The sequence below is a fragment of the Fonsecaea nubica genome (genome assembly GCF_001646965.1).
Source record: "Fonsecaea nubica strain CBS 269.64 chromosome Unknown Scaff9, whole genome shotgun sequence".
Classification (NCBI taxonomy): domain Eukaryota; kingdom Fungi; phylum Ascomycota; class Eurotiomycetes; order Chaetothyriales; family Herpotrichiellaceae; genus Fonsecaea; species Fonsecaea nubica.
Genome location: NW_019173682.1, coordinates 443,639 through 457,707, shown reverse-complemented (window position 1 = coordinate 457,707; position 14,069 = coordinate 443,639). Strand labels below are relative to the sequence as shown.

The window sequence follows — 14,069 nt, the reverse complement described above, 5'->3', positions numbered from 1 at the left end:
TTCTAGTTCCTACTCTACTTCTTGCCCACTTAGAATAAGCAGGCCCCGACACCAGCAACGGAGGCCAACAGGGCGAAGGACAAGAGCCTATTCGGGATCTTCACAGTTGGGCCAGCATTGCCGGCTTGGGCAGCACCATCCTCAATTCCGTTTCCAGAACCACCATTTCTATCCCCACTTTGACCCTGGCCCTCTCGCTCTGTGACTTCCCCCTCCAACTTTGCCAAACGGATTTCATTGGCCCCAAAGTCAAACACCGTAAGCACGTTCTTGAGAAAGGGTGCGCCGATGATGTTCAATGTGAGATCCCCAGCCGTGCCCCCATTGAAGTTCGAGCTCAAGATATTCGAGACGCATTGCGCCTTACCGCTGCTTGGGTCAGCGGTTTGATAGATAAGATCACGACCGTCGAGAAAGAACGTCTGATTACCAATCTCAAGGCCGAATTGGGGTGGGGTGGCGGCACAGTCGACGAGCCAGTATCCTGTCGTGGCATCGAAGACAGCGGGCGGTGAGAACAGGGAGTTTACAGAGGCCACTGTCTTCTCAGGAAGGTAAGAGAAGAAATTGCCGCTGTCGATGAATGCTTGGAATGAAGTGCCGTTTTTGGTTGTGGAAGAGGTCGTCATGTTGTTTGGGTGAGGAGCAGAGAGCACCGTGGTCTTATTGCCGGGGCCGTACACAATAGAAGATACGGTTATCGCCCAGTAGGCACGGACGCGCTCATTGGACGTGACTTGAATGGGGACGGAATTGTCAATCTCCACTGGGACCTTGGTAAAGTCATCGCTGTGCGGAACTGGTGGAAGGCCGCCGAGAGTCAAGTAGCCCCCAAACCCAGAGGTGGTATTCTGTGATGTTCGTGCCAGTGCAAGGCTGAAGTATGGGTCTATGAGACCTTGTTGATGCATGGCGAACAGCAATGGGTTATATGTGACGCGGTTGTAGAAGTAGGTCGTGTTGTCTGTGACATTGGCCGGATGGCCCGATGTCAATGCAGGATATGCTAGACCCAGAAGGCCGGAATTGACGCCGTCGCCCATGGGAGTCGAGCTATTAGCCACTCCGATGATTGACTTCTTGACTGTGATGCCAGCGAGAGTGATGTCTTCGTGGGCCAAGACACCGGAGGCAATGCCAGCGCCATATTGAACACCGAAGATCTCATTCGGGATTTCCGAATATGTAGCAGACGGAGTATATGTCGCACTGCCGTACAAACAGGCAGATTGTGGGAGCTCAGTCCCATTACTCTTGTCAAAACACTGATAGCCTTTCTTCATGACATACGTGTCGCTGCTTCCGGTGTCGACAAGGAGAGGAAAAGTTTGCCCGCCGATCGTAACGTTGACATCGAAGATTGTTCCAAAGGTTGTAGACAAAAGACCCGAAGTGGCATTGCTGGGGGTTGATGTGCCTCGACGATTGAGAACAAGATGCTGGGCAGAGCTGGAAGATAGAGCGAGAGCAACGGTTTGTAACATGCCTAGAGTAAAAAAAATGGCGTACAGGTTTCCCATTGTGAGGAATTGACGGAGATAGCAAAGGCTTTCAAAGGACTGAAACAAGAGATGTCTTCCAGTTGAAAGATTCGAGCACCTACCGTAGGGCTTTTATACCTCGAGTGTTGGTATAGCACAGCCATTAATCCATACCTTTGCTTGACCACGCGCTTTCCAAGGGTTACTCACTGACAGGGTGACAAGATCCGTAAATTCATGAGCTATCTTCAGGTGAAACCCTGAGAAAGCGATGGCTTTCAGCATATTGGTGGCCTTACATGAGCCGATACCATTTCTTGATATACAGACCATGACCATCGAGCAGTGATAATAGAATCGTCGTGTCAAAAAGGTATGGTGCCGGACGGACAGAGATGGCGGATTCTCGCTTGTCCGTACGCTTCAACCTCGGGGGAAAATCGTGTACAGGATTGGCTGGCAAGGCTGTGCCAAGCCCCATAAGGCTGAGCGCAATCTGCAAACCGCCCCATGAACGTGTCTGGCACCTTTGCACTTCAGCTCGGTCCTTTGACCTCCTCAAACTAGTCGATATCGTACATTTGGCTCTAGATCAATCCACAGACCGACCTCAAGCCTCAAGACCTAGACTTTGCCACCGCAATGTCGCTCTCCGTCCTCCCTGCTTGCGTATTCTTCAATCGTCTACATGGACAAACTGGCGGCTAGGAGGCCGCGGAAGAGCGCACCCAAGACTCGTTCAGGGTGTTTAACGTGCAAGTACGTATGTTATGCTGGGTAGCCGGCCAATGTTAACGTCAGTCATACAGAGCTCGCCATATCCGATGCGATCAGGCAAGGCCGGAATGCGAGAATTGCACCTCATCACACAGGAAATGTCAGGGCTATCTGACCCCTCCGGCACAAAATGCTCCAGGCGTACAGAACCCAGCTCAGAATCTCAGTTCTATCGCATCGTACAGCATTCCCTTCAAGGTGCCAGGAAGCCAAGCCGATCGGCAGCTCTTACATTATTACTGCTGTCAAGCAGCATGGAACCTCTCCAGCTACGCCGACCCAATCTTGTGGACCGAGCTGATCCTCCAGCGAAGTCAAGACCAACCCGTCATCCGAAATGGCCTTGTGGTTCTGAGCTCCCTACACAAGGACTTTGTTTGTGGGTCGTTCACGAACAAGCCGAGTCTACACGTTGAGACCATGACTATGGTCAGCAAATGCTACGTACAACTGAAGAATTACCTCGCGAGGTCTGATGCACAGCCAGATGTAGCATTGGTCTGCAGCGTCATATTCTATTCTTTGGAGTCACTCCTTGGCGATACTCAGCAGGCGATATCACACCTCGACAGCGGCTTAAAACTGCTGAAGCGAACCCAACACGAAGGGAAATGGGCCGACGAACAGTTGATCGTACATCTGACACATCTCTTGGAGTGTCTGGACATCCAAGCGAGTTCCTATGATGACCTCAGACTTCCGGTGCTGGAACTGGTTTCTCCCGAAGACACTCAAGGAGTGTTGTCGGTTGTTCCTGATTCGTTCCAGAATCTCGACCATGCTGAAGGCGTTCTGGTGAAACTTCAGAACTGGACCCTCCGCCAATTGATTAGCCAGGTCCAACACAAAGGCAAGTTATCAAGTGAAATTCCTCAGGGTTTGTGGCGCGAAAGAGTTGTACTGCGCCAGCAGTATGAAAAGTACCGGCAGTCACTGAGCGGCCTAGTTAACAACACGGGGAGTTCTGCCTCCAATGTCTCGCAGAGTGCCACCAAGGACGGCAGACAACAGCTCCAGCACCAACAGCTCTTGCTCTTGCAGATAAGCTTCCACACCTTCTACAGTCTCATCGATGAAAATGTTCCAATTGCCGGTGATGCTGTGAGCGATCCTCTTAACGACGAAGACACACTCGGGACAGTACTGTCGAAAGTAGTGGAGCTTCTCTCCCTGGCAACTCACTCAGCATCACGTTCCGCCAGCACTTTCTTCCCGTTAGCCTCGCCTTCGCAACGCACCTATACATTATCCACGTTCCTCATCGGGACATTATACTTTGTGTGCCTAAAGACCACCCACCCGGAAATATTAGCCACGGCTTACCGACTGTTCTCCAATCCTCTCCTCAAGGACTCGCGTGATGGTCTCTGGGATTCCCGCCTTGCGGAGATGGTGGTCAAGAACGTGATGAAGATTCGTGATCGAGGCATGGGTATGGATGTACCTGATAATATCGTGGCAGAGAACCCGACAACATCGACTTTCAACAGTGAGGATATCAGCTTGGAGGAAGGGACCGACTATCTCACCACCGACTTGTCCATGATGACTCCCAACGAATCGGATCTGTTCGCTGACGCAGCTGCATTCCTCATTACAGACGACTCTTTCCTGCTCCCAGCCGACCCTGTGGCGCCGGGCACATCTTTGTCCGTCTCGGGCGCCAACTCGTCGTGTCCGTCAGAAGACTCGTTCTCGACATACAACACCAGCGATAGGAGTCTCCCATACGCGAACCCGCTGCGAATCGAGAACTCGACCCAGAATTTAGGCCGTGATTCGTATATAAACAACAATCCAGAGAGTCATCCGAGAACTGAGCAGGACCAAATATACCCAGTGGGAGACGAGCCAACAGTCCCGAGTGTCCGCCACTACGTGCAGATTCGGCCGAAAACTCTGCCTAGGGTACCACTGCAGAGTAAGGATGTCATGCACCACCACCAATTCACGGTACCGAGGGGCAAGTCACCTCGCAGTTCCAGGCTGGAAGACTTCGCGTTGGGTATTGTGGACGCGGACGGCGGAATCGAGGAAGCGGCCAAGAGGGTCTCGGCGATGTTTCTATGAGGTAGAAACTTCGAGTTGAGGGATCCCAAATGCAAGTACACCAAGGACGTCAACGCAAGTTCCAGCCAGCACCACTGCTTTTGAATGGTCGGGATCTTGACGTTGATGTCCCTTGACAAAGCCCCTCTGACGGAGAGGAACAATGTTTTTGTCCTCTATGGGCCGAAGACGACAGTTACGGCAATGTATCGTCAACTGCCAGGGATATCATCCAATCTGGCCTTGTCTGTACAGTATCGAACAATCCTCTACGTCAGGTCAACCCTGACAATTGACGCCCTAGAAACCTCAAACTCGAGGTTTCCACCCCGCCCAGTCTACAAAAGCGTTGTCGAAGAAGTCATTCGTCCATGCTGTCAAATCGGTCGGCTCAGCACCAACGTTCTCTGCCTGCGGATTGTAGTTAAGATCAGGGGAATACATGTTGTGGTTGAAGAATGAATCCCAACTCAGAGCATTTGGCCAGTGATCGGGCGCTGGTTCTGCGAGAAAAGGAGGGGCCACTGGATTGGCACCATTGCGGTCTGGTGGACAGGAAATGGCTGGTCAGATACACCACTTTTTTTGTGCTAGGCCAATTGCATACCTTGAGGGTTAACCACCGATCGGGCATGCTGCACCAAAACCTCAGCGACACTCTTGAGCTTGGCGGCAAGCGAGTTCCTCGAGCTCATCTTCCCCAAGAAGACAGGGAGGTGCTCCATGGCTGCCAGTGCTGCCTGATTGTTGTCTGATCCGCCCGCACCATTCGAAATAAGTTCGCCGAAAAGGTCCAAGAACGGCGTAAAGGGTGCACACAAAAGGTGCCATACCATGCCGGTAGCTGAACCATGGGACTCGTCCAACCCCATCTTCTCGAGCAGACAAAGCATCCGTTTCGACGACTCAATACATTGGACTCTCATCCGGGGTGAAGATCGAGCGAGGAGGATATAGAGATACTCGTACTGGAAACTGACGTTTCTCAGAGCTAGGTCAATGGCAGCAGCATCTTCGGCGTCGAGAAATGCTTTCTCTGTGAGGGAAGCAGCTTCGAGAGTCTGCGTGGCATGTCAGTGTCTTTGAAGACCCAGCTCCGTCGAGATTACTACACACCTGAATTGTACTGAGATACCAGGACTCAAGACTCTCGCTGGTTGATTCGATGTCCTTGCAATCAGGCATCAGATCTTCATGAAGATGATACCAGATATCACCCATTATGAGTGATAGGAGGAACATTGAGTGGATGTAATCTGAAGCTCATATCAGTTCTTGTCCGTGGTTTGGGGTCATCACAACCATTTCACTCACGCACTCCGAACAACGCTGGTGTGCCAGACGGGTCAGTATTTTGCTGAGACGACAAGATCCGCTTTACCGCTGGGACGGGTATCCCCATAGGCATTCCGCGGTGGAAGGCAGGCGATCTGCCAAAGATGAGAGCCAGTCCAATATCCACCAGATACAGATGCCAAAACATCATGACGCGCCGGTCTCGGGTTGGAGAGTCGAATCGGCGGTGGTTCACACCCAACGCCTGCAGCATCCTGCATGCGTTTGTGACCATCATCCAACAAAGTGTTGGAGTGGTGAACTCTTCGACATCAAGAGCGAGCAGAAGCAATGCCTGGATGTTCACTTCGCTGGGTTCGAGGTGGAGTCTGGCATCGTTGAGGGCGAGCAAGAGGTTTGATCGAAGCTTTGATTTTGTGGATTCGTCCACGGGGTCGGTTTCGCAGACGAGATTGAGGATGATACCATAGTACATGACCAACCAAGCTCGATCTCTCACCTTCCCGGGACAAGATGCTCGCAAGTGGCCCAGGACTTCGGGAGGCGGGGTGAGACAGCAAGGACGATCACGTTTCAACTCGGCCTCAAAGGCTATCGCAAGTTGTGTCAGCAGGTATTCTCTGTTGTACAGACTACAGCGCTCACTATTGACCCAGGAGACTGCCCGATCTTTGAACAAATAAAACGTCCTAGCAGCCTTGCCGAGCTCCAGAGAATCTTGCCAAACAGCCGCAGAGGTTTGAGCCAGCGACGAGAGCGCTCCCAGAGAGGTTTGTCGCGACGTGCCGAGACCGTGCAAGCGCTCCCGAGTCGCATCTATATCAGTTGCCAGGCTAGACTGCAGGTTGTTGGGAGCTACTTCGCCAGCGTGGCTGCCAATGACCGCACTAGAAGTCGACTGATCAGAGACACTGTTGGCTTGTTTCCGCTTTTGTCTATTTCGGCGAATGAGGCCCGACCGTGAATACGAGCAAGAAGTAGCTTCTTCTTCACAGCGTTGACAACTAGGCTGGCTTCTCGAGCATGCAACCTGCGAATGGATCAGTCACAGCCGTCTTCCATGTCTGCGAGTTGGTAGGGTTGACACACCTTGCGGGATCGGCATTTGTCGCACTTCAGCCGCCAATGTGATCAGTTTAGAGGTTCCGATGAAGTCATTGACAAGGACTTACAGCATAACGGGCGAGTGTCTCTGTCATAGTCAGATTTGCTGATGGTTGTAAGATGGGTAGGGGTGGATGTCGGTGAGAGGCACTCGTCATGTATTTGGCTCGCCAAGACCAAATTAAGTGCCGAATATCCTCCGTCGGAACTTACGGAGCTTAATATTCTGGCAACAATAGGTACCCAATTTACCTCCACTACACCTCACCAAGAGCAGTACAATCTTGATCATAATATAAAAGATGGCCTTTGATACTCACAAGCTGGAAATTGATTTCTCTTTCACTTTAGTTTTCTCCAAAGAGTTCCGTCATGGCACCGTCTATCGCTATCCTCGGCGCCGGCCCCAGCGGCTTGATGCTCGGCCGCATGCTCGAACTCGCCAATATCGACTACATCATCTTCGAACGAGACGTATCAGGAAATGAGACCTCTTCACGAGCCGGTACCCTCGATATCCACGCCGACTCTGGCCAGGTTGCTCTTCAGGAGGCTGGCTTACTAGACCGGTTCAAGGAGCTCGCCCGTACCGACGCACATACAGTGCTGGCAGACGGGCAAGGCAGAGTCTACGTCAGGACGGGTGATTGCGACGATGCCAACGAGGACAGACCTGAGATTGACCGCAAGGACTTACGAGCGCTGCTCCTGAGCTCCGTTCCAGAGAGCAAGGTCCGCTGGGGTTGCAAGGCCCAACAGGTGCAGCAAGACCCCGACGGGTCAATGTCTGTGCAGTTTGCGGACGGGAGAGTCGAGTCGGGCTTTCGCCTCGTCGTCGGCGCGGATGGAGCATGGTCGAAAGCTAGGAATCTCGTCAGTCTCCCCCGTCTTGTCTCTGTCCATTTCCCAGCCCGGTTCTTCAGTGCCTGACGGCGGTTAATAGGTCACATCGGCCAAACCTGAGTACTCTGGAATACACTACTTGACCACCACGATCAGCCTGGGGAATCCGTTCCACGAATCTGCCGCCGCGCTGGCCGGACAGGGCAGCTACATTGCCTTTGGCGCGGGGAAGCAGATCGTTGTTTTCAAACTCGGCGACGGCACTTACTACGTCGGCGTAGGCTTGCCCCTCCCTGAGCACTGGAGCACGGAGAATGCAACGATCTTGGAGAACCCGTCGGCGCTGCGTCAGTGGTTGTGCGACGAACACTTGGCAGACTGGCCGCAGGTGCACACGGATCTGATCACATACAGTGACGGGAAGGTCTATGCCTGGCCGCTATACGCTATGCCGACTGCGTCGCTGCCATGGACGACCGTGTCTGGTATCACCCTGGTAGGAGACGCTGCGCATTTGGGGTAAGCAAGATCACAGCACTACATACAATCCCCTTGTCCCCTCTCCCCCTCCCCTTCCTGTTCGCATGTTGACACCGCTACACACTGAGCTCGAAGTACCTAACTAACTAACTTACTGGCACATACAGCCCCCCTTTCGTAGGTGAAGGCGTCAACTGCGCCCTGACAGACAGTCTCGAACTCGCCCAGCAGATCATCAAGTACGGGATAAACGACCTGGACCGCGCCGTGGCAGAGTACGAGAAACTGATGGCCCCGCGCGCGATCGATCTCATTACCCGAAGTAATCGGAGTGGAGAGCTGTTCTTCGCGCCGGACGCGCCCCGTGGCTGGCTCAAGGCTTTTGCTGGTGTGGATATTGACGAGTGGGCGAGTGAGTGAGTGAGCCAAGGAATGGGATGAGGAGAATTTGGGGGATGTATATGGACATGGATACTGGACGACGGGTCAATGCATGCGTGTACATTACACGAGGCATGCGCATCAAGACAGAACATGAATACGAATACGAATACTCGTGGATGGGAAGAGCAGGATATCAGTACAAGGTACAGTCTTACAACTTATCACTGGCCAACAACCAGCCCAGAACGAAGTAGTCATATACCGTACCAGAAGCCGGTTCGTACAACGGCCAATTAGGAAGCTATATTTTCCGCTACACACTACGTACTACATTGTCCCTGGGATACCTAGTACTTGATACCCAATACCTGAGGAGTCGAGAGTAGGTAGCCCTCATGGGTAGTAGGTAACCTACCATCAACCTTGAAACCTTGGACGGCAAACAAGGTGTCTGGGTATCGTCTCTCGAAGTGTCTCCACATGGCACGGCGGATGTCATGACTAGCCTCTTTGGGTCGGGCGGTGGGTAATTGGTAGGGTTCGCATGTGGGGCCTTTTTCCAACATCTGTATAGTTACCTACATACGCACATACATAGGTTGGTACATATGTAGGCACATAGGAAGGTAAGTATCTCGCCACAACCCGAAACTGTTCAATTCTCGTCACAGGTGGCTACGCTCTCGCTCATCTCCTTTTATCCCCGTTCCCATTCTCACGCACGTACGGCTGTGTCCGTTGAATCTCGAACCCCCGCCCGCGCAGCCGCGCCGGCCACACGCCACTCTTGCCCGGAGCGAGGATGCCGTTCGGGTCGAGACTGTCTTTTAGCTGTTGGTTGAATTTCATCGACGCCCCGCCGTTCCAGTTGTACACGCTGGCGATCTGGTCCATGTAGCACAGGTGAGTGCGGTATTCGCCGTAGCCCTGTACGTGGACGAGGGCGAGGAGGGTTAGTTAGAGGAATGATCTTGAAGGAGATAGATAGACTGGTATGTATCTTCTTTGAGGGGACAAAGTCCGGACAGACTGGTGGATGGGAGAAGGACCTTCAACAAAAGGGAGGGGAACAGGGATGTACGTACCTCGGCTGCGGCGTCGTCGATCAACAGTTCAATGCATCGGTGTGCCCGTCTGCGTGAATCAGGGTCCGACTTGTCAAATGTGAGGCACACTATAATACAAATCAGTGATCAATTTTCTCCCCCAAAGTTTTCTCTCAAATGAAGAAATATCGGACGAACCAATGTGGTGAAGTTCACGCCATCCCACGACAAAAGTGCCCAGGTAGTCGAACCCAAACTCGCCCAGTCTCCGCTTCACCATCGCGTACTGTTTGTCGGCGTCGACACCCGTGGCGGGCGAAATGGGAGAGAATCCCAGTAGCGAGCCGCGCTTGCAGGTCCAGTCTAGCCAGCCCAGCTCGTACGTGTTCGGGATCCCCTTGAGGGTCTCCTCGCGCATGTGTAGGACGGTCTTTTGGGATCCTTCTTTGAGAGGTTCGGGGAATTCGTATCTCGCCTGTAAAATGGAGTCAGAAACTCAGAAAAGGGGGAAAAGCCACTAATTCTCAGGCCCGCGATAGGATAACCATTAGGTAGACTCACTCCCGGAATCTGCATAAAAGTATTCTTCAGAACTTCCCACTGAAGGTCGCGCATTGGTTTCGGTCCGTACATGGCACCGTAAATGTTCCATCGGCCAACCCCTATCTTTTGAGCGATCCCGCCGATCTCGCCATCTGTGAGGACGTCTTTGGAATCTGTGTAGTGAGACTTTGGGGCATAAACGGCAGCATCGAGGAGCGTTGATCGGATTGTTGGCGCGTTCTGAATGACCATGCCAATCCGTAGAACACGGATAGCTTCAACTATAGCCGGGAGATCGGTGTCGTTCTGGAAAGAGAACAGGTAGGCTTGGTAGCCCTGAACGAATGTGTTAGCTCGCCCGAGTACATTGACGAATAACTCCCTCACATAGTGGGAGACGTCTTACACCAGGGTCCGGCATGAGCCAAAAGCCCATTTTCGTGACAATGCCATAGTTCGACTGGGTGAAGATGCCGTCAGGATACGGGCCGAATCCGTACTGGAATGTCTGCCAGGTGTTGTTGTTCGGCAGGGCTCCCATCCCTGTCCGCATCACTTCGCCGGTTGGCAGGACGACTTCCATGCCGGAATGCATTGAAAAGTGCTCTCCGTAAGGAGTGTAGCCAGCACCTCGATCCAGGGCGTTGCCGATGACGGAGCCGCCTCCCAGGTCAGGGTTGTCAATCCATAGGTGCTTGAATCCGTTCTTCTGAAGATAGTCGTAGAGGGCAAAGTACGAAACACCAGGCTCGAGCAGACAGGTGCAGTCTCGGTCGCTGACTTGAAGCACTTTGTTCATCCGGGCACCCATGTCAAGAACAATGCTCCCTCGAAGACGGGGTGCGGAACCTCCATACCCTGTAGTTGTTCAGCTGTCGTTAGCAACCCTGTGACAGATCTCGTGCGCACCAAGGTTTCGACCCATAGAGACAGGCCACAATGGTGTCAAGTACTTGTTAGCCAGTTTTACAATGGCGGACACGTCTTCTGTTGAACTTGGCCGGACAACCGCACTCGCGAGGAAGATATCTTTTTCCAAAACGTAGAACAGGTCATGTTCTTTCGGGAGGTTGTAGTAGTGCCCATCCTCGTCAGGTTTCATCGCCTCCTTGGTACAAATGTCGACATTCTCCGGCCCGACTATCAGACTGATTTCTTTCAATGCTTGTCTCAAGGTGCTCGCAGAAACATCTGGTGGGGTTATCAGATCGACATCACCATGCGAGTCAAGCAAAGAAATCGACGCCATGGCTGTGTTGAGAACCACTTGTCTGTGTAAAAGACAAGGCCACGTCTCAGTGAAGACTAGTCAAGCCGGTTGAGGAAGATTGTCTATTCAAGAGCCAGCTGAGTTCCACGAAAATTCTCTCCACGACACACCTGACTATTTATGCCTTGAGAACACTGAGAGTCCAGTAGGTTGGGTGGGACGTGAACTTTCCCATGGGGCCCCGGGGAGCTAGCCTTGGCCTCGTGTTGTGGCCAAGCCAGAGAGCATCGTAACCCCACATTGAAGACTTGGGCCAGAGGTGGTAGGAATCTTGAAGCATTGACGACGAGATCATTGAACCCTCGCATGTCGCAGATCTTGGTTAGCGAGAAGCTGGGAGTTTTGGATCATGCGCAGTAGATGCAATATTCTCCACCTGTCCCACATGACGAATCTCAGGCTCGAGTCAGTCCGGTATAAGGGGAGAAAGCAGGAAGCGGCTATTTTGAACTGCTGTTGTGCGTCTATATCTGTGGCAACAATCATTTCTTGACCTTTTGTATGCCGCTTCAGCTGCTGGAATCTTCATCATTTTTGGGCAAAAGGAGAGGAAGTCGATCCAGATCATTCTTGCGGGCATTGACCAGCTCGGTGATAGACCGACGAGCCTCGAGCAGCTGTACAAGTTCTAGAAAATGGTTAGAGGGACAAGAGACCGCGGACAGATAGTAGATGCTCTCACCTAGCACAGAAGCACCGATCTGCCAGAACGAGCCTATCGCCCCGAGAACTAGCTTCAACATCTCGAGGTATATCGGCCGGCTCTCGTCCGGGTGGGCAGCCAACTCGCACGCTGTTTTGGCGTTGATGGCCGCGGGTCCAAGAAGGGTCGTGGTAACCAGAGGACATGTTCGAGCGATATAGTTAGGGTCCCATTCCCTAATAACGCGACACACCAACTTCTCATCTTCCAAGGCTGATGTTTCCAGTGAGACATCCAAATGCTCTGGGAACTTCCGATTACAAAGCAGTCGAAGTGACGAGCGACTCCTATTGCCTCAGATCAGCGTGTGGGATCTTGATATGTTAGACTTTCGCATGAAGGACTTACGACTGCAGGATTAAATGAGTGCACACAATCCAATTGTTTGCGGCAAAACTGGACTCATCATAGCTCAGACAGTTCGTGGAAAGATGAAACCTTTGAGGAAGAATCAGAGAGAAGCAAGTTATGGAGGACTGGAAGTCGCATATCGTCTGCGCTGTCGTATGCCGTCTGTGGATTATATCGTGAGCAAACGCCCTGAGGAACGACGCTATGAGGAACCAAGCCCTGTCGTCGTCGTTGGGAGAATCTTTGAGTGTCTTCCAAACGTGTAGTGGGTCATGTATAACTGCGACGGATGCAACCGGCGTATCAGAGAACCATGCTTCATCCGATACTGGCAGCAGGACGTTTATGTGAGTTTTATCAATGGTGTGTGGCCGTTTCAGAATCGTCCCCGAGAACATGTCGAGCTCCCAAGCCAACCACCAAGCCCGACGGAGTTCTTCTTTCTTGCTCCATTCTTCTGTCGACGTCCATTGGACTGCGGATTTGGACTCCAAGATGTCATGGTCGATGTTGTTAAGTCCTAGGTCATACGCCAAACGACAAGAGATACCAATGAGATTGCCGCATCGCCCACTGGAGCCACACACCTGATGATACCAGCCCAGAAGAATTAATCCCTGTAGCAAGGATAGATTCGCTTGGATTGCCGCATCGAGTTTCATGGCGTCCTGAAATAGCTGCGTGGCCTGGGTGAGAAACGGTTCAGCCCGACTCTTCGGGGGTAAATGGGCGAAATATGAAGATGTAGAAAAGCGGGCGGCTAGGGCGCAGATCGTATCGAGGATCAGGCAGTCTTCCAAACAGAGACTCTGATATTTCTCGGTATCTTGACCATACACATTATATTTTGCATAGAATCGCGGTTTGTGAAAGAGCGGTAGCCATCCAGACACATACTTGAAGAATGCATCGATGCTAAGTACAGTAAGCATTGGGCATTGACATACGTGCAAGTATTGTATCACTCACATATCGTCCACGACCATGGCAGGGAACGGCATCGAATATCGATTAGACTTGGTATTTCCTTGACTCGTTGAGTTTGTATTGGGTGCCGGAAAGAAACCGAACTGAAAATTATAGTTCATCTCGAGAGCGCCTCCAGGATCTTGCGCTTGCAGCAGAGGAATATCCAGCATCTCCCCTACATTTCCCAGGAGAGTTTCTGGAGCCTGGCCGTTTGAGAAGCCGTCCGTTAGCCAGGGTCCTAGACTGGGATCGAAGACGTCTGCGAAGAATCGAGTTTCATTCTGTCCAGTTAAAAGTCCAAGACCAGAGTTCATGTCGTTTGTACAAAGCAGTCCATTTTCTAGGTCGTTTATCGTGATCTGCACACCGTGGTTAGGAGAGAAAGCAGGCGTCAGGGGGACCTGGGGAGACTGCGAGGTGGTGTTTGAAAGGCTGTCTCGTCTCTCTCTCCGTCGCAATAGAGCATTTTCCAGCATACTGAGATCCAGCAAGTCGAGAATTCGGTCTGGAATGAAACGTTTTAGCTCGTCGTCGTTGTGCCTCGAACGATTCAGCTGACTCACTTATTCCTTCTTCTCCCTCCAACTCCAGGAGACGGCGCGGGCTGGCGCTCAACTGCCAGGGGCGAGTTGCCGGTCGTCTTTTCTTTGGGTAATAACAGTCTTGCCCAGTTCGAGCGCACAGAGAGCACCTTGGAGTGCGCTTGTCACCTTCTCATGGTCAATCGCACGCATTGGATATAGGTCTGCGGAGGTGGCGCACATTTGATCTTC

The 14,069-nt window shown here is 52.2% G+C and overlaps 6 protein-coding genes across 6 annotated transcripts; 2 read left to right on the top strand and 4 right to left on the bottom strand.

Moving 5' to 3' along the window:
- Positions 1-29: 29 nt before the first annotated feature.
- Positions 30-1,520, bottom strand: AYO20_02237 (hypothetical protein; the record flags this gene model as incomplete). Its single annotated transcript, XM_022640542.1, has 1 exon — positions 30-1,520. One exon carries the CDS (start codon positions 1,518-1,520, stop codon positions 30-32), a length of 1,491 nt encoding a protein of 496 aa, XP_022503599.1.
- Positions 1,521-2,269: 749 nt separating this feature from the next.
- Positions 2,270-4,328, top strand: AYO20_02236 (hypothetical protein; the record flags this gene model as incomplete). Its single annotated transcript, XM_022640541.1, has 2 exons — positions 2,270-2,277; positions 2,354-4,328. 2 exons carry the CDS (start codon positions 2,270-2,272, stop codon positions 4,326-4,328), a joined length of 1,983 nt encoding a protein of 660 aa, XP_022503598.1.
- Positions 4,329-4,616: 288 nt separating this feature from the next.
- On the bottom strand, positions 4,617-6,802 carry AYO20_02235 (hypothetical protein; the record flags this gene model as incomplete). The annotated part of the gene is made up of 6 exons (XM_022640540.1): positions 4,617-4,852; positions 4,915-5,368; positions 5,424-5,563; positions 5,622-6,194; positions 6,249-6,633; positions 6,776-6,802. 6 exons carry the CDS (start codon positions 6,800-6,802, stop codon positions 4,617-4,619), a joined length of 1,815 nt encoding a protein of 604 aa, XP_022503597.1.
- A 277-nt stretch (positions 6,803-7,079) lies between these two features.
- On the top strand, positions 7,080-8,450 carry AYO20_02234 (hypothetical protein; the record flags this gene model as incomplete). Its single annotated transcript, XM_022640539.1, has 3 exons — positions 7,080-7,580; positions 7,651-8,069; positions 8,198-8,450. 3 exons carry the CDS (start codon positions 7,080-7,082, stop codon positions 8,448-8,450), a joined length of 1,173 nt encoding a protein of 390 aa, XP_022503596.1.
- Positions 8,451-9,101: 651 nt separating this feature from the next.
- On the bottom strand, positions 9,102-11,252 carry AYO20_02233 (hypothetical protein; the record flags this gene model as incomplete). The annotated part of the gene is made up of 6 exons (XM_022640538.1): positions 9,102-9,341; positions 9,500-9,588; positions 9,659-9,935; positions 10,022-10,339; positions 10,410-10,861; positions 10,913-11,252. The coding sequence occupies 6 exons, from the start codon at positions 11,250-11,252 to the stop codon at positions 9,102-9,104; spliced, it is 1,716 nt and encodes a 571-aa protein (XP_022503595.1).
- Positions 11,253-11,782: 530 nt separating this feature from the next.
- On the bottom strand, positions 11,783-13,610 carry AYO20_02232 (hypothetical protein; the record flags this gene model as incomplete). The annotated part of the gene is made up of 4 exons (XM_022640537.1): positions 11,783-11,901; positions 11,956-12,263; positions 12,325-13,242; positions 13,297-13,610. 4 exons carry the CDS (start codon positions 13,608-13,610, stop codon positions 11,783-11,785), a joined length of 1,659 nt encoding a protein of 552 aa, XP_022503594.1.
- Positions 13,611-14,069: the final 459 nt, after the last annotated feature.